This window comes from Ovis aries, chromosome 8 (assembly GCF_016772045.2).
Source record: "Ovis aries strain OAR_USU_Benz2616 breed Rambouillet chromosome 8, ARS-UI_Ramb_v3.0, whole genome shotgun sequence".
In the NCBI taxonomy this organism is placed as follows: Eukaryota; Metazoa; Chordata; class Mammalia; order Artiodactyla; family Bovidae; genus Ovis; species Ovis aries.
Window position 1 is genome coordinate 84,259,166 of NC_056061.1, and position 24,240 is coordinate 84,283,405.

At 43.2% G+C, this 24,240-nt stretch overlaps 1 protein-coding gene across 2 annotated transcripts in view; it reads left to right on the top strand.

The window, feature by feature from the left end:
- Positions 1 to 24,240, top strand: part of SLC22A3 (solute carrier family 22 member 3) — a 99,478-nt gene that overhangs the window by 43,227 nt on the left and 32,011 nt on the right. For both annotated transcript variants that reach the window (XM_012183210.4, XM_060419313.1), the window contains exons 4-5: positions 1,108 to 1,276; positions 2,122 to 2,239. In XM_012183210.4, coding sequence (XP_012038600.3) covers positions 1,108 to 1,276; positions 2,122 to 2,239 — 287 coding nt within the window. The remainder of the gene's footprint in view (positions 1 to 1,107; positions 1,277 to 2,121; positions 2,240 to 24,240) is intronic.

Genomic DNA, 24,240 nt, shown 5'->3' on the forward strand with positions numbered 1-24,240 from the left:
CCTGGACTTAGTTGATCCATGGCATGGGGGATCTTTCCAGATCAGGGATCGAACCAGTGTCCCCTGTATTGGCAGGCAGATTCTTAACCTCTGGACCACCAGGGAAGCCCTTGCTTTACTTTCTCAGAGATTATTTCAGTAGTTCCTTGAAACATTTTAAAAGCATTTTCCATTTATTTCTATGACACAGTGTGAGCTAACATCGCTGTGCTCTCAAACATTATTCCTTTGATTCTATTCCTTCCACACAACTGGAGCACTTTTTACCACCCAGGAGATACGACCTGAACATTAGAGCCCCATTTGTAAACCTTTGCTATCTTCTATACCCAGAAAGATGGGCTTCTGACTGTAAAGGGAAGAAAAACTTCTCTTTGTTCCTTGCTTCTGTTACTGGAGAAGGTCCTGGCTGTTACTCTTTCCAGTTGTGTCTGGGATGGGCATTTTCTCAGAGTCACAGTGGACTTGTGACCAGGGAAACGTGTAGCCTTTTCTTGGATTATCGCTCCAGACCTGTGGGCTTCCACTGTCTTCTGTTACTGCCGGACAGTCCCTCCTTGGGGTGCCCACTTTGGGGATCTTTCAGATCTTTTTCGTGGGGCCCTACTGGTTGATGGCTGGCATAGGCGGGGTAACTGCTATGAAGTGTTTTTAAGGAAGCCTCAGTCTTGGTGAGTTTTCCTAGTTGTGCTCTTAGGACAGCAGTAAGGGAGCATACCCCAGGATGATCAGAATGGGATTAGGGGCAGATAGAAACCAATAGATTCCACGTGCAAAGCAGGAGCTGCAAGAGACGCGGGTTCAATCCCTGGATTGGGACGATCCCCTGGAGAAGGACATGGCAACCCACTTCAGTACTCTTGCCTGGGAAATCCCGTGCACCGAGGAGCCTGGTGGGCTACTGTCCATGGGGGTGCAAAGAGTCAGACACGACTGCGTGACTGAGCATGCTCTGGGTTTAACCAGAGGGCTTGGGAGCACAGTAAACACTGCACAGCATCCTGGTGATACTGACAGATGGATGTAACCGGTGTAATGTCTTTGTTTCTTTCTTTGTTTTAGAACTGATATTGAGCTTCCTTAACCTCTGTGTTTATTTTCCTTCAGTGACTGAAATAGTAGGTTCAAAGCAAAGAAGGATTGTGGGAATAGTGATTCAAATGTTCTTCACCCTTGGAATCATAATTCTTCCTGGAATTGCCTACTTTATCCCCAATTGGCAGGGGATCCAGCTAGCCATCACACTGCCCAACTTTCTGTTCCTCCTTTATTACTGGTAATTTGATTTTGGTCATTATCGAATTTATTCTTACTCAACAGACACTTAGAATGTGTGCTTCTAAACAAACATGGACATGAAGGCGATTACAGAGATGGCTAACATCTCCAGAAATGGGCTTTCAGAATTTCTAGAGAATTTTCAGAGGTTATTTATTGATTTTTGATTAATTCTTATTATTAAATTATAAAATTCTGAAACACATTTAAAGTAGAGTATTAATTATATTTTATTATTTTGGAACATTTTTAGGAAAACTACAAGGCAACAGACTGTACCTGCCAGTATTTCAACATGCAATTTAAATGCAGTGAACAAGATTGCTTTTCTGTATAGTTTACTAAACAAATTAGTGTTACTCAGGAATTCTCAGGGGAATGAGAAAATGTTAAGAGCCTCAGAAAATTAAATTATCAGAAAATTATAGGTGTAGGCATCTGATTCTTGTTAGAGTGAACATATTTTAATTATTCCTCTAATTTAATTTTACTATATGAGCAAATCAGTTTACATAAATTAGGGTCTTAACCTTTTCCTAAATGCTCATTAAATCCCAGTTCTTTTCTTCTATGTAATTGAGGACGTGCATTCTAATATAGCTTTCTTGCAAGAGTAGTGTAATATTGATTTATTTTGTCATGAGCAATGATTCAGTTGTCAAGTAAGCATTTTTTCCCTTCCACTATAAGCTTGCAAAGATAATCTACCTTTCAGAGAGCTAATTCTAAGCTCTCAGAATCTTCTAAATATGTATCTAATTGTAAGATCCATTTTGAATGAAACTCAAGTCATAAACTTTTGAAATTCACAAGCATAACTCAAAAAAGACTTCTTCTCATTAGGGTTGTTCCTGAATCTCCCCGCTGGCTGATTACTCGGAAGAAAGGAGATAAAGCCTTAAAAATTCTGAGGAGCATTGCCAAATGCAATGGGAAATACCTCTCGCCAAATTACTCAGAGGTAATTTTACATATTACTAGTAACAAGTATTATTAAAGTGTGGGAATTAATTTCTCACGCACATATTATCAAACATTTGACTAATCATTGATAGTTTGACTTCAAAATAAAACCCTTGGGAGGAATGATAGAAGAAATTGAGAGTAATCACAGTGTTATAGCTGAAGTGAATTGGTCATTTAGTCCGTATTTTAATAGTTATACCGAATTAGTAGATCTCATAGTAATTAACCATGCATCCACCTTAATTGCACAAACTATACAGCTTTCCTCAACATTCAATTTTAATCTAAAGTTTTGTTTTTAAATTTGGTCTTGCAAATGTTAGCTATGTCAAGCAGAGCTTGGACAAAGATGTAATGTTTCAGCCTTTAGACTACACATGCTAGGCAGTCTGCCCTCCCTCCCATCTTTCTGTCCATCCTTCCATCCTTCCTTCCCTCAGCAGAGATGTTTTGGGTTCCTCTGTATCGCTGGACTGAGAGAAAAGTGAGGTGATGTATTAAAAGCTCATTCTTGGAAGATTCTCAATATGCTGTTGATACATAGATAGATAGATAGATTTGAAGTAATGCCTGAATAATTAGAGTCACATCTTAAAAAAAAGGATTTTGCTTTAGCTGCAAAGACTAAGTGGGCGCAGAATAACAGAGGGATTCCTATAAGAGAATATTTAAGAAGAATTTTTAACGTTAATATTGCTAACATTGTTTTCTTTTGTAGCATCCAGTTTGTTTAGTTAGAAAAGTTCTGATAAAAGTGGGTTTTGTGGGTTACATTGTCAGCTCCTTAGCTTTGTAGCTCCCTAGAGCCTGCCTGGTCAGGTATATTTGGATTTCTGCCTTCTTTCACTCTTACGTTAAGTGGCAAGCAGTGGGCTCTGTGTTTACAAAGGTTTCAACGGACCAGTTGTCACTGTTGGAAGCAGATTCATGATGAATTGGATTGGTCAAAAAGTTCACCTTACAGACAAACCCCGGTGACCTCGCTGGCCAACCCAATACCTTGAGGTTTGTTGTTTAGCTGCTCAGCCATGTCAGATTCTTTGAGACCTTACAGACTGTAACCCACCAGGCTCCTCTGTCCGTGGGATTTTCCAAGCAATAATACTGGAGTGGTTGCCATTTCCTTCTCCAGGGCATCTTCCTGACCCAGGGATCCACCTGTGTCTCCTGCATGGGCAGGTGGGTTCTCTACCACTGAGCCACGTAAGACACTCACCTTGAGGTTTCCAGATCATAAAATAAATGGTAAAGAGAAAGCATGTCTGTTGACCATGAAGACTAGTCGATCCTTGTTATTGTTTGAGCACATTTCAGCTGTGCTTTTAGGGGGAAAGCCATCCCACTGCCTCTCAGCTTATAGTGGTCACGCAAGCTGTTGGGCTCCACAGCTGGATCAAATGTACGGTACTTTGTGCTCAGTTTTAGGGGCCAAATGAGTTTTTTTGCTATTCATGCAATGAGTACAATGAAGGCATTGTGCATGTTGGCCCAGAGTGTAAGGTCTAAAGCAAGGTTTTAAGAGTATAGAAAAATAGTATGTCCTCATGGCTTATGAAAGGATGCCACATTAGCCAGTCACGTCACGTGTTATCATGAGTCTTTTCAAGAGGCCCAGGGATGGTTCACAAGAACAGCTGCTGTTCCATGTCCTATGAGTGTCCAGCCCAATGCTCACTGGCTCGCTTTGAGTTCATGAGCAGGATAGCGATCATTTCAGCAGGGAGATACTTAAAACACGCTACATGGTTTTGACTGTGAAAGATCATGAACTGTGGGTTTGGTGACTTCCAAGACACTGGAACTCTAGTTTTTGCAGTTAGATGATTTCCATTTAAAAGTCAGATTTGAATTAAACTTCAGTTTCTCTGGGGAATTTACTCCAGCATCCTGGCTACCAATGTAGGCTTAGGATCCTAGTTACTGATCATGTTGGTTGATAAGCCTCTTTCGTCTTTTTAATCTGTAGGTTCACTTTTGTTTTTCTAGCAGCTTTGGGGGTGGAGAATGCTAGGGTTGAGATCTTAGTTTACAGACCAGAGACTGAACCCAAGTCCCCTGCCTTGGAAGGCAGATTCTTAACCGCTGGACCACCAGGGAAGTCCCTTGTTCTTTTCACATTGCTGAATTGGTTGCCTACATTCTCAAAAAGTAATCAATATGTTGTGGATTATGGGTTTTTTAAGCCTGCTGGCTTTTTTATGACCTCCTGGATTTATACATACTGTGTATGTTCGGTCTTTTGTTTTTGTTATTATCCTTATTGATGCTCAAATCGTCCCTGTCTTTGGACAGATAAGGTCCATCCTCCTTGGTTCCTGAGTCTGTCTGCCGCACCTTTAGTAGTTTCTAAACGCTTCCTTGCTTGTTAGCATCATGAGATTTTCCAAGCTTGTCTTGTAAGCTCCAGTCTCATGCTTCTAATCACCTGTTTGTCAAAGGGGGGCTTCAATTTTTTAAACAAATGTCTTCAAACTGATCCTGTCCATCTCCAACCATTAAAAATTTTACAACATAAACCAGAAGGCAAAGTATTATCTTTAAAAGGAAAAGGAATTTTACATTTCAGTTTTAAATACTTTACTATAGCTGAATTCAGTCAAATTATAGGCCAAACCATCTTTTTTTTTTTTTTACTTTCAGAGATCTTAATGTTTCCACAAAGCATGATAATATGCAAAATGTCTCTTTCATTACTCAAAAATACCGGATAATAGTGCAGACATTTGATTTGAACTCCAACACCAGCATCAAAGCAGGATCCCATTATATTTTCTGAGTGGGGGAGAATGCTGTCAGTTACTCACATTTTGGTGACTCAGATGATTGCTGTCCATGTCAATGTTAGGGTCACCTCGAAACCTTATGTCCACATAATCACTTCACACCTTCAGAAACATTTCATTGCTTTAGCTGGTATCCCTGCTCCATGGGTATAATACCATCAAGGCACCCATGCCCACTTTTCACAGAACCTCTCTTCTTCAGTAAATCCTGACTTTTGGAAGAAGTTATTACCGTGTAAATGACCCTATCCTCCAGTTCAGTTCAGTTCAGTTGCTCAGTCGTGTCCGACTCTTTGCGACCCCATGAATCGCAGCACTCTAGGCCTCCAAGGCCTGTCCAATTCCCACCTCATCCTAGGGGTAGACATTCTAGGTTGCAGTGAAGCTAGAATGAATTAGAAAGAATCGTCTGGGATGCAAAGCTAGCAGCTGTACCTTCCTGTCATCGCAAGAGCTTCCCACCTCCCAACCCTAGCCTGTTCATCATTGACACCTGGTCTATTTGGGGCCTGAGAAGCAGAAGTCGTAGGGGACCAGTTCAGAGCAGAAGCTGTAAAGGCATCATGAGGTTCTGACCTCTCTCTTGCTCTTTCCATCTGCTGCAAGACCAGCACATCCCAAACTGGAGCTGTTCCTTCAGCGTGGGTCCAGAATGAGAAGAGCTACAAGGTGGAACAGCTGACCTAGGGCTGAGATATGGAATGCGGCCAAGAAATAGTTGTTTCCTCAGTAAAAACTGTTGTTGGCCAAGTGTGTCTCAGTATGCTACAGAGATTTGAGGGTGTTTGTTTCTGCCGTCAAAGCTAACTAATGTAGCTGATCATAACAGTACTGGTTCAACCGCCAGAGTGGAGTTTGGTGATCCAATATATTTTTGGCTGTCTAGATGACACTGGATTGTAGTAGATTAGATTGCTGTTTGACGTAGTAACATCTTCCCCCTTATTTCCGGTGAATGAAAGTACTTCCTGGCTCCACCGATGGTGGTCACAGCAATGTAACCTGCTTTGGTCTCAGATGGGTGGGGTGTACAGCCTGCCCTTCGATTTTGTGGATTGGTCGTTCAGATTGCTTTGGTCAATGATAGGTGACCAGATGTGATGCGGTACAGTCAGGAAACATGCTTGCATGCTTGGGCTTTGTCTCTGGGCTTCAGCCATCACTGTGAGAAGAACATTCCAGGCTCTCCTTCCGGGCATGCAGAAGACTAAGGGACATTTGGCGGAAAGCTGCTCTAGCAAAGTCTCCCCAAACCGGGGTCAGCAATCTCCCAGGCAGCGCACAGATGAGTGAGCTCAATGAATGCTTATCGTTTTATATCATGACGCTTGTTACACAGCATCATCTATCAATAGTCAATAGACACCCTGATGAAATAGCCATTGTCACCTACTGACCTGGATTATACAATGACATCAGTAGTAACTCTGGCAGCAGTTTTGGTTTCTTTTTCTTTTTTAAGGATTAAAAAAAAAATCCTATTCCTAAAGATCCCTCTCTTCCTACCTCCTCCTCCTCTTGTTTCTTAGTGGGCTATGCTCATGGAAAATAGTAGTTTACAACTCTAGTTAACAAAGAGCTAATACTACAGAACTGAATATGTCAACATCTGTTGGCAATATTGTCATGCTTCTATTGACTCAAAAACCTGGAAGGCTTGATTGTAATGTCCTTATCTTTATGCTGTGCCTATATAGTTCATTGCTCATAGCTAATCACAGCTTGTTGTAATGTAAGTATCAGATGTTACATTGATGCTCATCCATGGACACCCTCATGGGCAGTTCCCATGGTGACATGTTTGGGTAACTTTAAGAACTGATACTTGAGCTTTCTGACCCCAAAAGACTATCATCAGTGTAAACAATCCCACTCTGATATATTTCCAAAATGGAATTTATTAAAACCTCATTAGAAAGGGTCAGGCTAGTTTTTCAATTACCTTAGTTACAAGAGAGAGTTCCAACACTTAATAGCTGCCATATTGCCTACATTTTAATGAACCATCACAGCAGCATCACTATTGCTGCAGAGAGGGACTTTCCAGCTTTGGGAATGTCTGTTTCTGACATTTCCTTTCAAAAGGGGGTTTTTATAAACATAATTTTGGTTTTTCCAAAAGCGGAACCACACCATGATTCCAGCTGTCATGAAGCCCATGTGAGCTCTTTGATTTCATACAGAATAAATGGTTCCATTCTACCAGCAAAGCCATCATCCTTGACATGACACATTAAAATGATTACTGTAGTCATATATAGTGGAACTATAGGTAACTTTGTTCTGTAACCTTGTTCAGTATTTTCTAAGTCTCCTGTAAATGTGTTATACTTCCATAGTTTAAAAAATAAGAGAAAAAAGTGATTACTGTAATATGATATTACCATGTTAGCTTTAATTTAGAATATTCTTGAATGCATAAAAAGTGTCAAAACACCTCATATACCAAAGTTAAAATGCATCTTTGACGCTGAGAATTAATTTAGCCATGCCCCTACTTAAACATACCTTTGAAAATAGCCTGAGTTCTATAAATGGTGTATATTTTAATGGATTGTTCTAATTCATTCCCATGTCTTTAATGTTTTGAAAATAAGATATTACATAACATGGGGAAAATGCTTGTTGCAATTCTTAAAAAGCAGTAAAAGCGGCATTGAAGGACTGTTGAATCCAGAGTGAGCTCCTTTCCCAAGTCGAGTGATGAATCAGTAAATTTCTTCCACTAAAGGAAACTGGACCTAAAAATCTTCCAGGTCTGAGGACTCTCATTAATTGGTACAGATCTCTAGGGAGAATGTTCCAGAGCATCATGTGGCTTTAATCGAACAAGAAATCCAAGTCACATATCCTTTGATGAATGAGATTTCCACCCTGGAGCACGCAAGGCAGATTTTCAGGGCACCTTCCTGGAGAGCAGTGTTTTGTGTGAGGAATCCTAGGAGACAGGCCTCTCCCTTCCCTGACACTCACCCACCAGAGGCCCTCGTGAAACAACCAGTCTGTATGCTTCTTGCTCTGAAGGCTTGAGAAGTATAATGTACATCAGAACTGGGAGAGAAAAGCACTTAGCATCAGAGTCATATAAATATCAATACATGTATGTGCTCAGTTGTTCAGTTGTGTCCAACTGTGTGCAACCCCTATGGACTGTAGCCCACCAGCCTCCTCTGTCCATGCAATTTCCCAGGCAAGAATACTGGAGTGGGTTGCCATTTCCCTCTCCAGGGGATCTTCTTGAGCCAGGGATCAAGCCTACGTCTCTTGCATCTCCTGCATTAGCAGGCAGATTCTTTACCACTGTGCCACTTGAGAAGATATCCAGACAAAAATACAAATATATATCAATATATATGTACAGACAGTGACATCAGTCAGTCCCAGTGTCTGAAGACATCTTTCTAACAAATAATGAGATCTGCAGGAGCCAGGACAACTAATGGACGCAGATGGTGACCAGTAGGGTGCTCAATTGTCCTTGAGTGTCCAGGACTGGGAGATTTATAGGAAACTGAAGTTTCAAAGCTAAACTCAAAGACAGTCTCAAGCAAACAGGGTGAGTTGGTCACCCTGTTACTAAGCTGGGCTTCCCAGCTGTGCCCAGAGGTGGATGTCAAAGGTCTTCAGTTTTTGGCTTCACCATCTCTCCCAGCCCACCATGGACCCTGATGCCTACAAGAAGACATGGGATGCCTGGCCTGTCTAGAAAATGGGACCTAGGATTTCCCGGTGTCAGATGCAAGCTGCGGGGCACCTCCCTTCCGCCAGGTGCCTACGGGCTTTCGCTTTCTTCCTCAATCCCTAGTTTCCTTTTAAAAAACTAATTTTTCCAGCCTTGATTTGAAGGTCCGACATGAAGTGATATTCCTTCAAAAAAACACATGCACACACACCTTACTGGTTGACATGCAGAACGCTGTACATATTTCACGTGTACAACTCAGTCCCCGGTTTCTTCTCTAGTTCTTCATCTGGACTTGAACTGTAGTTTGTTCCACTGAGACCCTGGCCCCCGTTTACTTTCTTTTGAAAGTAGGATCGCTGGTTGTGTCTTTACTCATCCATCCATTGTCTGGGAGTCAGACACCAGCCCTCCTGATCACTGGCCACCCCCCCCCTCCGCCCTTTCTAGAGACGGCAATGGCTGAGCACCTGTTCTCCAGGTGGGTCCCACACGGGACAGCCGTGCCAGAGACCCAAGTGTCGCCCTCCAGCCACTGACCTCTCCACCTGGAGGAATGTTCTAGATCCAGACACAGAACCAGAGCACTTCCGTTCATCTGGTCCACTCTCCCTAAAGCTGAAATTCCAGCAAACTCTCCAGGCAAAATGATGCAGATCACAGCAGTAGAGGGAGCGTTCCAGGCTTTACATCACGACAGAGTCACATCAGCTCCTCATTCATTAGTTATGTAATCTGGGAACCAGGGACCCCTCCCTTTTTCCTTCTCAAAAGCTGATCCTTGCCCTTGGAAACGATAGTCCTTGTCTTCCAGCCCCAGCAGCCCTGTGGTAACACAGAGAAGCATTTGCCTTTTCCTGGCGTAGCCCAGGCCCTGGTGGCATCACAAACAAAATTAATTAAAATATAAAATGAAATGAATAAGCCACACAGGCTTCTTTTATTCTGTTCCTATTGCTTGCTCTTTTTTTGTGAGAATTGTGAAAATGCCTAATTCAATTACTTTCATTCTGGGCCTTTCTCTCTTTGATCGAATAGAGGGTGAGTGTGCGTCTGTCCCTGCTTTTTTGAACGCTTGCCAGGAGAGTGGTCCTCTAATACCGTCTTTGAAATCTTCACATTCTGTCTGTGTGCGAGAGAGGAAGATGGCAGCTTTTTCAAGTGTTTTGTTCCTGTGCCACTTGGCCCACCCCTATGTTTTTGGCAAAATCAGTCTCTGCAATCCAAATTACTGTGCTTCCCTACTGGGAATAAATGAGAAAATCTTAGCTCTTTGTGAAAGTGTTCCTTGCTGTGGAGGCCGTGATGGGCACAGCTTCCAGAACCCTGCATGCCCACTCCCTGGCAGGAATTTCTGGGCATTACTCTTCATCCAGAGCTGCTGTTGCCATGACAGCAGCTGGTTCTTCAACCCACCAGGAAACTGCCTTTCTTCAAGAACTAACCCTAAGAAGAGCAGTGCAGGCTGAGTGAAATCATTCAAATTCTCCAGGGCTCGGTTGATTGTGGGTGCACACAGATTGTTGGTGTGCACAGACATGCTTCTTTGATGCAGATAACCATGAGAATATTGTGCTAAATCCTAAGGGAGAAACCACAGTGGGATCTATTTGTTTCAATCCCTAGAGGTCCCCTTCAGGTAGGTGGTATAAAAGGTATCAGGTGCTAGGTTTTTAAGGGCTAAATCTTCCCTTCCCTGGAGAAAATAAACAGTAATATCCAGATGGATATTTTTACTTTGGATAAAATAAAAAGCAATATCCAGATGGATATTTTTACTTTTTACTCTTTACTTTGGCTACCTGATGGGAAGAGCCAACTCAGTGGAAAAGACCCTGACGCTGGGAAAGACTGAAGGCAAAAGACTGAGATGGTTGGATGGTATCACTGACTCAAAGAACATGAGTTTGAGCACACTCTGGAAGATGGTGGAGGACAGAGGAGCCCGGCATGCTGCAGTCCTTGGGGTCACAAAGAGTTGGACACAACTTAGCGACTGAACAACAACATCAACAAAAACAGGCAGCTGGATGAAGAACATCCAGATTGTGTTGGCAGAGCAATGCTTCTTCATGTGGGTACAGATACAGAAGGGACCAAGCCCATGCAATCTGGAGATGGCTATATTTCTCGGTTTAGAACAAATAATATGGATCTCTGCTGTCTTCATTTTTCTTTGAATCTGGTGCTGTTGGAGGGAAGGAAGTATAATTTCATGTACAAAAAGAGGACCTGATTGAGAGCAAGCCTTCCTTCTCCAAATAGTGGATGTATGTTTCTTAACGTGGCTGAATAAAGGATGCTTTAAAGAGTGAATATGTCCTTATGTCCTTCCCAGGAAAAGAACTTAGGGAATGTTGGTGGAAATGGCCTGAACCAAGGACACTTTTATGCTAGAAGAGTAGATCTTTGTTACCATCCCTAGGAATATATTTGCTACTTGGAAGAAAAGCAATGATGACTCTAGAGAGTGTATTAAAAAGCAGAGTTGTCGCTTTGCCAACAAAGGTCTGTCTAGTCAAAGCTATGATTTTTTCAGTAGTCATGTATGGATGTGACAGTTGGACCATAAAGAAGGCTGAACACCGAAGAACTGATGCTTTCGAATTGTGCTAGAGCTGACTCTTGACAGTCTCTTGGACAGCAAGGAGATCAAACCAGACAATCCTAAAGGAAATCAACACTCAATATTCACTGGAAGGATGGATGCTGAAGCTGAAGCTCTAATACTTTGGCCACCTGATGCAAAGAACTGACTCATTAGAAAAGACCCTGATGTTGGGAAAGATTGAAGGCAGGAGGAGAAGGGGATGACAGGGGATGAGATGGTTGGATGGCATCACTGACTCAAGGAACATGAGTCTGAGCAAACTCCAGGAGATGGTGAAGGTCAGGGAAGCCTGGAGTGCTGCAGTTCATGGGGTTGCAAAGAGTTAGACACAACTTAACAAATGAACAACAACAACAAAGGACTGAGCGTGGAGGGTGACTAGAGAGGAGCAGTCTTGCTAACACACTCCTGCCTCCCAGCAGATGTGATCTCAGCCCAGAGCTAATGGAAGAATTCTGTGGCAGTCTGCCCAGCAGGCCACTGATTCTTGGGGACCATCAGGTTACTGCCAAAGCCCCAAAACCCTTTACAACCAAGTCTTGTCTGTAGAAGGAATGTATACATCTTGGATCAGTTCAGTTCAGTTCAGTCACTCAGTTGTGTCCGACAAAGTATTGGAGCTTCAGCTTCAGCATCAGTCCTTCCAACGAATATTGAGTGTTGATTTCCTTTAGGATTGTCTGGTTTGATCTCCTTGCTGTCCAAGGGACTCTCAAGAGTCTTCTTTAACACTGCAAATGGAAAGCATCAATTCTTTGGCGCTCAGCTTTCTTTATGGTCCAACTCTCACATCCATTCATGACTACTGGAAAAACCATAGCTTTGATTAGTTGGACTTTTGTTGGTAAAGTAATGTCTCTGCTTTTTAGTATGCTGTCTAGGTTTGTCATAGCTTTCCTTTTAAGGAGCAAGTATCTTTTAATTTCATGGCTGGAGTTACCATCTGAAGTGATTTTGGAGCCCAAGAAAATAAAGTCTCTCACTGATTCCATTGTTTCCCCATCTATTTGCCATGAAGTGATGGGACCGGAGGCAATGATCTTAGTTTTTTGAATGTTGACTTTTAAGGCAGTTTTTTCTTTTCACTCTTCTCTTTCCCTTTCATCAAGAGGCTCTTTAGCTCCTCTTTGCTTTCTGCCATAAGGGTGAGGTCATCAGCTTATCTGAGGTTATTGATATTTCTCCTGGCAATCTTTATTCCAGCTTGTGCTTCATCAGTCCAACATTTCACATGATGTACTCTGCATATAAGTTATAAAACATCTACTTCTGCTTCATTGCCTATGCTAAAGCCTTTGACTGTATGAATCACAACAAACTGGAAAATTCTTCAAGAAATGGGAATACCAGACCCCCTTACCTGCCTCCTGAGAAATCTGAATGCAGGTCAGGAAGCAGCAGTTAGAACCAGACATGGAACAACGGACTGGTTCCAAACTGGGAAAGGAGTACATCAAGACTGTATATTGTAACCCTGCTTATTTAACTTATATGCAGAGTACATCTTGTATAAATACGTACTATTTTCTTGGATGAAAACAGAAGCTGTTGTGATGGATACTGACTAACAAATTGAAAAGCATTATTAAATTCATAGTAAATCTGTGTTATGTTGAATTCTCAGTGAACAGAAGTAAAACCACAGTTGCTTCCCTGGTGGCTCAGATGGTAAGTAATCTTCTTGCAGTGCAAGAGACACAGGTTTGATTCCTGGGTCGGGAAGATCCCCTAGAGAAGGAAATGGCAACCTATTCCCATATTCTTACAGAGAATTCCATGGACAGAGGAGTCTGGCAGGCTATAGTCAATGGGGTCTCAAAGAGTCGGACATGACTGTACAACTAACGCTTTTTCACTTTCCTATCATTTGGGCAACCATTAAATTCTTTGACGTTAACCAGAAGTTCTCATACTCAATTAGGATGAGTATCACTGATCAGGAAGCAGAAATAGCATTAGTTTCCATCTGTTGAACGATTGTTTCCTGAGCTCTCGGAGTTCAAGTTGTATGCAGTTCTCAGGAAAGCCCTCACTCCACAGAAACTTCATAAACAATACCCTTAATTTTAAAAACAAAAACAAAAACTTCCAAGATTCATTCACCTTTTTTAATCCAGTAAAATAGACCCGCTTTTCTATATCCTGCTCTTTCACTGACATTAAGCACGAGTTCCACTCGTGCCGTTGCAAGGGTTGAGCAACTTGGTTGGTGTACGCTGTTGTACCGTTTCTCAAAGGCGAATCCTTGTTTTCTTTCCTGTTTATGTATCCGAGCCCACACACTACTAACAGTTTAGATCTTGAGACTGAAAAAGGTTTATTGGATGAATGCTCAACATGATTATTTCTATGCCACCAAATACAATAGAGATTAAGTATTTGCTGTGTGTGTTGATCACTAGTGGAGTGTCCAGGCTTAAATTCTTCCCTTTGAAGCCTGGCGTGGACAAATTTCACTAAAGACAATTCAAGTATCCACTCTGTGATTCATAACCGTGAACATGCTGTGTTTATACAGGCTGATCTAAAATTAGTGGGGAACAGACTTTGATGACAACTGAGTGAAACATGGGCTCCAGCTCATGAAGTATTTCTCCCCACAGTTCTGTAAACTATATGGTACACTTGGTTGTCTAAAAACAACCAGCCTCTAAAGTTCACGTCGATCATTATCTATCGCAGTGAAAATATCTCCCCTTCCCCCTCTGGCAACCGTAAGTTAGGTCTCTGTATCTGCGGATCTGTTTCTGTTTGTAAATAAGTTCATGGGTATCACTTTTTTAAGCTTCTGCATGTAAGTGATGATATATTTGTCTTTCTCTCTCTGACTTATTTCACTCAGTATCACAATCTCTAAGTCCATCCATGTTGCCACAAATGGCATTTTTTTCGATCTGTTCTATGGCTGAGTAGTATTCCACTGTATATACGTCCCACATCTGTTTTATCCTTTCATCCGTCGACGGACATTTAGGTTCTTTCCATGATCTTGGCTGTTGTGAACAGTGCTGCAGTTAAGATGGGGGTGCATGTATCTTTTTAATTATAGTTCTGTCTGGACGTTTGCCCAGGAGTCAGTAACGCCAGCTTGCTTTCTGTGTGTGCCCACTGAGTGTCCCCCACACACATCTGGTACTCTCCTATTTTCTCGCTTTGGCCAGCCTCTGGGGTGTTTTAGGTTGCACGTCTCTGGTTACCGGTGAGGCTCAGCTCACTTCATGCTTTGCTATTTGTGTTTCCCCTCTGTGGATGGCCTCGCCGTATCCTGGCCCATGTATATTGAGTTTTCTGGGATGTTTAGACTTAATGGATTGGATCGTCCCCTTCAATTTACAGGATCAACTTTTTATTCTCAATTTTACCCTGTTGTTGGTTTTAGACATTGCAAGCATCTTTCCCTCACTGTTTTAGTTACCCATTAACTTTGCCTGGTTTTTCTTTTTTCCACTGAACAAAAATTCTTGACTCCTTAAATGTTTGACATGATCAGATCAGCATATTTTTGCTTATTGATTGTTTTCTGGGTTTTGTTTAAGAAACCATCTGCACCCAAAGGCCACAGACATTCTCCTATTAGCTTACGGCTCTAACTGCCACACTCAGACGTGGGTTCATTGGCCCTGTACCCCCACTGCCTCCGTGAAGGAGGGATCCACCTTTATTGGTCTCAACACTGAGCCGGTTTTCTGAGTACCAGTTAATAAGCAGATGTGTCATTTACTTTTTGTGTTACATATTTATTTATTAATTTTTGGTTATGCTGGGTCTTTGTTCCTATACGCGGGCTTTCTCCAGCTGCAGTGAGCAGGGGCTACGCTTCATTGAGGAATACAGGGTTGTGACCTTGTCATAAGGTTCTCACTCTTTCATCCAGGCTCTCCTAGCAGCTGCTGCCTGGACCAGTGCAGAAAAGGGGAAGTTCTTGAGGGTCCTTTTTCAGCAAGTAAATGCTTACAAGTCCTTGGCAGATTTGAGGAGCGTGATCAATCATGCAGGCCAATCGCTGTAATCCTATCCCACCCCTGTAATGGGCTGGGGAAGGAGGAAGGGAACCCCAAATATTTGATAAGCAGGACTTCTGAGATGAGTACCACCACAGGTCTCTTTTAAAAGGAAAAAAAATGAGTGAGAATACAGAATTCAGAGGACTTCCTTGATGGTCCAGAGGATAAGATGTCATGCTCCCAATGCAGGGAGCCAGGGTTCCATCCCTGGTCAGGAAGCTAGGTCCCACACGCTGCAACCAAGGGTTCAAGTGCCGCAATAAAGATCAAAGATCTTGCATGCCTCTACTAAGACCCGGCACAGCCAAGAAAGGAAATAAAAAGAAGTTTAAAAAAATTTTTTAATTTTAAAAAAGGATACAGAATTCAGTTTAGGAAGATAAGTGCATTTGAATTCAAATGGTTACTATAAAGTAGATTTTATATATAGTGTCTTTATAAATGGCAGAAAAATTTGGTCAAAGTATAAACACAATTTCAAAAGTTCTGATGGAAAAAATGCAATAGGAACTGTGATGACCCATTTCCCAGTCAAAGAAACCCCAGCTTTTCGGCATTCTGAGAGCAGAAAGTACACGGTATCCAGGGGACTGACCCTCTAGGAGCACACGCTAAATAGAGGGTGAGCAGGGACAGCCCAGTCCATCCTAAAGGAAATCATCCCTGAAGATTCATTAGAAGGACTGATGTTGACGCTGAAACTCCAATCCTTTGGCCACTTGATGCAAAGAGTCGACTCGCTGGAAAAGACCCTGATGCTGGGAAAGATTGAAGGCAGGAGGAGAAGGGGACGACAGAGGATGAGATGGTTGGATGGCATCACCGACTGCATGGACATGAGTCTGAGCAAGCTCTGGGAGTTGGTGAGGGACAGGGAAGCCTGGCATGCTGCAGTCCATGGGGTTGCAGAGAGTCGGACATGACCAAGCAACTGAACTGAACTGAAGGGCAGCCAGGCCTCTCCTCAGGTGCGGTCAGATCAGTGCAAGGATTCAGATAAAATGCCCTGAGAAGATGCCTGTGAACCTAGAGGATGGGGAACACTGGAGAGGGCGCCAGGACCACTGCTGCTGAGAGGCTGGTGAGAGCTGGACGGAGGAAAGGTGGAGAGGGGCCCAGCCCCGAGAGGAAGACCTGCAGGGACACAGGAGGCAGGTGAGCCCTCCCGAGGCCCTCGAGAACGCTGTCCTGGACTGCCCCCCTCCCCATGGCTGAGAGCACTGGTGTGACGGAGCTGAGGATGGCCTGGCTGCCATTAGCCTACACGGAAAAGGCCACCGACCCAGAGACAGACGGGGAGTGCCCTATGCCAATGGTCCCCAAACCCTGGACCATGAACTGGTACCAGTCTGTGGCCTGTTAGGAACCAGGCTGCACAGCAAGAGGTGAGTAGAGGGTGAGTGAGTGAAGCTTCATCTGTATTTACCACCAGAGCTCAGGAAACAAGCTCAGGGCTGCCACTGATCCCGCATTATGGTCAGCTGTTTAATCATTTCACTGTATATCACAGCGTAATAAGAATAGATCTGATCACATGGATCACAGCCTCATCTAACTCAATGAAATGATGAGCCATGCTGTGTAAGCCACCCAAGGCAGACAGGTCATGGTGGAGAGTTCTGACAAAACATGGTCCACTGCAGAAGGGAGTCGCAAACCACTTGAGGATTCTCGCCTTGCTGTGACCAGTATGAAAAGGCAAAAAGATATGACACTGAAGGATAGACTCCCCAGGTCGGTGGGTGCCCAATATGCTACTGGAGATGAGTGAAGAAATAACTCCAGAAAGAATGAAGGGATGGAGCCAAAGCAAAACCAGTGCCCAGGTGTGGATGTGACTGGTGATGGAAGTGAAGCCTGATGCTGTAAAGAGCAGTATTGCATAGGAACCTGGAATGTTAGGCCCATGAATCAAGGCAAATTGGAAGTGGTCAAACAGGACATGGCAAGAGTGAACGTCGACATTCTAGGAATCAGTGAACTAAAATGGACTGGAATGGGTGGATTTAACTCAGATGACCATTATATCTACTAACTGTGGGCAGGAATCCCTTAGAAAAAATGAAGTAGCCATCATGGTCAACAAAAGAGTCTGAAATGCACTACTTGGATGGATGCAATCTCAAAATCAACAGAATGATCTCTGTTCATTTCCAAGGCAAACCACTCAATATCACAGGAATCCAAGTCTATGCTCCATCCACTAATGCTGAAGAAGATGAAGTTGAATGGTTTTATGATGACCTACAAGATCTTCTAGAATTAACACCAAAAAAGAAAGAAAGAAAGAAAGATGTCCTTTTCATCATAGGGGACTGGAATGCAAAAGTAGGAAGTCAAGAGATAGCTGGAGTAACAGGCAAATTTGGCCTTGAAGTATAAAATGAAGCAGGGCAAAGGCTAACAGAGTTTTGCCAAGAGAATGCACTGGTCATAGCAAACTTGCTCTTCCAGCAACACAAGAGATGACTGTATGCATGGACATCACCAGATGGTCCACTGGAATCAGGTTGATTATATTCTTTGCAGACAAAGATGGAGAAGCTCTATACAGTCAGCAAAAACAAGACCAGGAGCTGACTGTGGCTCAGGTCATGAACTCCTTATTGCCAAATTCAGACTTAAATTGAAGAAAGTAGGGAAAACTACTAGACCATTCAGGTATGACCTAAACCAAATCCCTTATGATTATACAGTAGAAGTGAAAAATAGATTCAGGGGATTAGATCTGATAGACAGAGTTCCTGAAGAACTATGGGTGGAGGTTCTTAACATGAGGTAAAAATGGGTGGCAAGAATACACTGAAGCACTATACAAAAAAGATCTTAATGACCCAGATAACCACAATGGTGTGATCACTCACCTAGAGCCACACATCCTGGAATGCGAAGTCAAGTGGGCCTTAGGAAACATCACTACAAACAAAGCTAGTGGAGGTGATGGAATTCCAGTTGAGCTATTTCAAATTCTAAAAGATGATGCTCTGAAAGTGCTGCACTCAATATGCCAGCAACTTTGGAAAACCCAGCAGTAGCCACAGAACTGGAAAAGGTCAGTTTTCATTCCAATCCCAAAGAAAGACAATGCCAAAGAATGTCCAAACTACCGCACAATTGCACTCATCTCACATACTAGTAAAATGATGCTCAGAATTCTCCAAGCCAGGCTTCAACAGTATGTAAACCAAGAACTTCCAGATGTTCAAGCTGGATTTAGAAAAGACAGAGGAATCAGAGATCAAATTTCCAACATCCTTTGGATCATAGAAAAAGCAGGGAGAATTCCAGAAAAACATCTACTTTTGCTTCCTTGACTACACCAAAGCCTTTGACTGTGTGGATCACAATAAACTGTGGAAAATTCTTCAAGAGATGGGAATACCAGACCACCTGACCTGCTTCCTGAAAAATCTGTATGCAGGTCAAGAAGCAGCAGTTAAAACCAGACATGGAACAATGGACTGGTTTCAAATTGAAAAAGGAGTACGTCAAGGCTGTATATTGTCACCCTGCTTATTTAACTTGTATGCAGAGTGCATCATGAGAAATGCTGGTATGGATGAAGCACAAGCTGGAATCAAGACTGCCAGGAGAAATAGCAATAACCTCAGATATGCTGAAGACACCATCCTTATTGCAGAAAGCAAAGAGGAACTAAAGAGCCTCTTGATGAAAGTGAAAGAGAAGAGTGAAAAAGCTGGCTTAAAATTCAACATTCAGAACACAAAGATCATGGCATCTGGTCCCATCACTTCATGGAAAATTGATGGGGAAACAATGGAAACAGTGAGAGACTTTATTTTCTTGGGCTCCAAAATCACTGCAGATGGTGATTGCAGCCATGAAATTAAAAGACATTGCTCCTTGAAAGAAAAGCTATGACCAACCTAGATGGCACATTACTTTGCCAACAAAGATCTGTCTAGTCAAAGCTATGGTTTTTCCAGTAGTCATGTGTAGATGTGAGAGTTGGATCATAAAGAAAGCTGAGCACCAAAGAATTAATGCTTTTGAACTGTGGTGTTGGAGAGGATTCTTGAGAGTCCCTTGGACTAGAAGGAGATGAAACCAGTCAATCTTAAAGGATATTAGTCCTGAATATTCATTCAAAGGACTGATGCTGAAGCTGAAACTCCAATACTTTGGCCAACTGATGCGAAGAACTGATTCATTGGAAAAGATCCTGATGCTGGGAAAGATTGAAGGCAGGAGGAGAAGGGGATGACAGAGGATTAGATGATTGGATGGCATCACCGACTGAATAGACATGAGTTTGAGCAAGCTCTGGGAGTTGATGATGGACAGGGAATCCTGGCGTGCTGCAATCCATGAGGTTGCAAAGAATGGGACACGACTGAGTTACTGAACTGAACTGAATAACAATAGAAATAAAGTGCACCATAAATGTAATGTGCTTGAATCATCCTGATGCACCCGTCCTGATCTGGGGAAAAATTGTTTTCCATTAAACAAGCCCCTGGTGAGGAAAATGTTGGGGACTGCTACCCTATGGTTTAGTTCATGGCAGAAAGATACCTGCTAGGAATCCTACTGGGCAAATTTGCAATCTTGCTGGGATCCTGCAAACACCTGAAGCCCTGGAAAAGCTAGAGCTGGGTGTATGTGAGAGCTAAAGGAGCCTAGGGGAAAATATCCCTCAGCTGCTGCTACTGCTAAGTCACTTCAGTTGTGTCCGACTCTGTGCGACCCCAGAGACGGCAGCCCACCAGGCTCCCCCGTCCCTGGGACTCTCCAGGCAAGAACACTGGAGTGGGTTGCCATTTCCTTCTCCATCCCTCAGCTACTGGGGGAAAAGGCCATCATGTGAATTTATAGTCTGTTGTTACATGTTCTTTTTAAAATAGTTTCTGAAGCATTCAGAAACCTGAAAAGAAATTATGATAAGAATGTGAATGGGTGGAGTATGTGGTTTGGCTTTTATTTGTGACATAACAGGTGATTTGTTTTATTTCACTGTAGCTTTCTCTTCTTTGGAATAATCATTGGCTAACTAGTGACTTATAGATACTCAATTTGCCAATTTAGAACTAAAAATTTGTGTATCTAGACCTGCTTCTATGGTTTAAGACACTGGACATTCTTTTTTTAAATATATAATTCTTTGGAGGGGTTATTGAGATAAAATTGACATAATGTTAGTTTTAGGTATAATAATGAGTATACCTAAACATAATAATTCAGTATTTGTGTGTATTGCAAGGTGATCACCACAATAAGTCTAGTTAACATCTATCAACATACGTACGTTGTAATTTTTTTTCTTGTGATGAGAGCTTCTAAGATTTGTTCATGTAACCACTTTCAAATATGCAGTAAAGTACAATTAACTATAGTCATCAGGCTGTATATCATAACTGCTTGATTTGGGGGGGGGCACTTTCTTTATCATTTGATGTTTAGAACTTTTCTGTTTCAGCAACAATCAGTGACATTTATCGGTGCCATTGGGAAGATCAATGATGTGTTTAATCCCATCCACTCACATCAGATTCTGGTGTGGCCCCAAGTTCTGAGTCTTTGTGATCATTGTTGTTTAGTCACTAAGCTGTGCCTAACTCTTTGCCGTGCACCAGGCTCCCCGGTCCTTCACTATTTCCCGGAGTTCGCTCAAATTTATGTCCATTGAGTCAGTGATGCTATCTAACCATCTCATCTTCTGCTGCCCCCCTCTCTCCTTTTGCTTTTGATCTTTCCCGGCATCAGGGTCTTTTCCAAAGAGTCAGCTCTTTGCATCAAGTGGCCAAAGTAATGGAGCTTAAGGTTAGAGTCTTAAAATATATTTTTATTTGTTTATTTGGGCTGGGCTGGGTCTTCATTGCTGGGAGGGCTTTCCTCTAGTTGCAGCAAGTGGAGGCTCCTCTCTGTTGCCGTGCCCGGGCTTCTGGTTGGTGTGACTTCTCTTGTTGCAGAGCATGGGCTCTAGCGTGCTCCGGCTTCATAGCTGCGGTGTGTGGGCTCGCTAGTTGCAGCTCCCAGGCTCTGCGGCTCAGGCTCAATAGTTGTAGCTCATGGGCTTCGTAGCTCTGTGGCACGTGGGACCTTCTCAGATCAGGGACTGAACCTGTGTCTCCTGCATCGGCAGGCAGGTTCTGTACCACTGAGCCACCAGGAAAACCCAAAGTAAGGGTTTTAGAACTGAGAATGCAAACTCTTTTTTCTCCCCTCTATCATTTACTTTATTTTTTTTTAAATTTTATTTGTTTTACTTTATAATATTGTATTGGTTTTGCCATAAATTGACATGAATCCACCATGGGTGTGCATGTGTTCCCCAACACCCTTCCCTCCCTTCGAACCCTCACAGATTTGTTTTTAAGAAATGAAGAAGTGTTCCACCATGTGACCTCCAGCTGCAATGCATCAACCTTTGCTGATATTAAGGCTGCACTTTGGAACCCCGGGGAACCTCTAGAAAGATGCACTTTTTGCTGTTCCAGGCAGCAAGCCCAGTCATGGGGGGATGGAGTGGAGGGGTAGAACTCTCTTAGGCCAGATGGAAATGCTCAGAATAATATCTCTGCTACAGACAGCATCCTCACCAAATAACTGGCTGAGCCTGAGGTCAGGAGCCACCAGCCGTATACGGCCATGGAGCCCTGAAGTGTGGCTGGTCTGAATGGGGACATGATGTCAGAGTGAGCTGCACAGTGGATTACAAAGGTTTAGCCTGACATAAAGCACATGAAAAGAGAAGGCAGTGGCACCCCACTCGAGTACTCTCGCTTGGAAAATCCCATGGACGGAGGAGCCTGGAAGGCTGCAGTCCATGGGGTCGCTGAAGGTCGAACACGACTGAGCGACTTCACTTTCACTTTTCACTTTCCTGCATTGGAGAAGGAAATGGCAACCCACTCCAGTGTTCTTGCCTGGAATCCCAAGGGCAGGGGAGCCTAGTGGGCTGCCGTCTATGGGGTCGCACAGAGTCGGACACGACTGAAGCGACTTAGCAGCAAAGCACATGAAGAGCTGACTCATTTGGAAAGACCCTGATGCTGGGAAAGATTGAAGGCAGGAGGAGAAGGGGATGACAGAGGATGAGATGGTTGGATGGCATCACCGACTCGATGGACATGAGTTTGGGTAAACTCCGGGAGTTGGTGATGGACAGGGAGGCCTGGCGTGCTGCAGTCCATGGGGTGGCAAAGAGTCGGACACGACTGAGTGATTGAACTGAACTGAAAGCACATGAACAATTTCCTCAAGTAATTTCACATTGATCGCCTGTTGAAATGATTATACGGGGGATAGACTGGATTAAATGCAACATATTCTTAAGATTGATTTTGCCTATTTCTTCTTACATTTTTGATGTTAGTATTAGAAAATTTAAACTGACGTGGGTGACACTATGGTTTTACTGGACAAAGCTGGTCTAGGTGCTTGGAATTTGTTTTTAACTACTTTGTGTGCATGCTAAATCATACTAAATCGCTTCAGTTATGGCCGACTCTTTGTGACTTCATGGACTGTGGCCTGCCAGGCTCATCTGTCTGTGGGATTCTCCAGGCAAGAGTACTGGAGTGGGATGCTCTGCCCTTCTCCAGGGGATCTTCCCGACGGGGGTCATACCCACATCTCTTATGTCTCCTTCATTGGCAGGCAGGCTCACTAACACTGAGCCATCAGGAAATCCCTTTAACTACTTTCAATTCAGTTCAGTTCAGTCACTCAGTCGTGTCCAACTCTTTGTGACCCCATGGACTGCAGCATGCCAGGCTAAATATGGATCTCGCTCATTTGCTGCTATGTATGATTCTATTGAATGGCTATACTACAATTTATTCAGAGACATTCAGCTCATTTTTTATTTTTCATAATTATAAATGATAGAGCAGTGAACCTATAGTGCCCGATCCCTTGGCAAGAACTGATCTAAAGTCAATGCCTACAACCAGACTGTCAGGACCATCAGTTCAGTTCAGCCACTCAGTCGTGTCCGACTCTTTGCCACCCCATGGACTGCAGCACACCAGGCCTCCTTGTCCATCACAACTCCCGGAGCTTACTCAAACTCATGTCCATCACATCAGAGATACCATCCAACCATCTCATCCTCTGTCATCCCCTTCTCCTCCTGCCCTCAATCTTTCCCAGCATCAGGGTCTTTTCAAATGAATCAGCTCTTCACATCACATAGCCAAAGTATTGGAGTTTCAGCTTCAACATCAGTCCTTCTGATGAACATCCAGGACTGATCTCCTTTAGGATGGACTGGTTGGATCTCTTTGCAGTCCAAGGGACTCTCAAGAGTCTTCTCCAACACCACAGTTCAAAAGCATCAATTCTTCGGTGCTCAGCTTTCTTTATAGTCCAACTCTCACATCCATACATGACTACTGGAAAATTAACTACTTTAATACACATCAAATAAGCATCAAATATTCCTGATCAATTTAATTATGAACTTTGCTTTATCATATGAATTGTCATGGTAAATATCTTCTCTATGGTCTTTTTCTTAAGGGAAGTTTTTTTAAGCTTTGTGTTTATTTATTGAGGCTGTTCTGAGTCCTCGTTGCTGCACAGGCTTTCTCTGGATGTGGTGTGGGGACTCCTCACTGTGCTGGCCTCCGTTGTTGTAGAGAACAGGCTCCAGGCATGCAGGCTGCAGTAGCTGCGGCTCACGGGCGCAGTAGCTGCCATTCCTGGGCTCTACAGCACAGGCTCAGTAGTCATGCCGCTTGGGGCTACTTGCTCATGGCACATGGGATCTTCCCACACCAGGGACTGAAACCATGTCTCCTGCATTGGCAGGCAGACTCTACCCCTGAGCCACCAGGGAAGCCCTCTCCCCTCGTTTAAAAGTATACTGAGGTTTTATAAAATTCCCAGAGTGCTGTGGGCAATTTGGCAAATTCTCTTTTACGGATGCCAGGCAACCTTGCTGCCACCTAG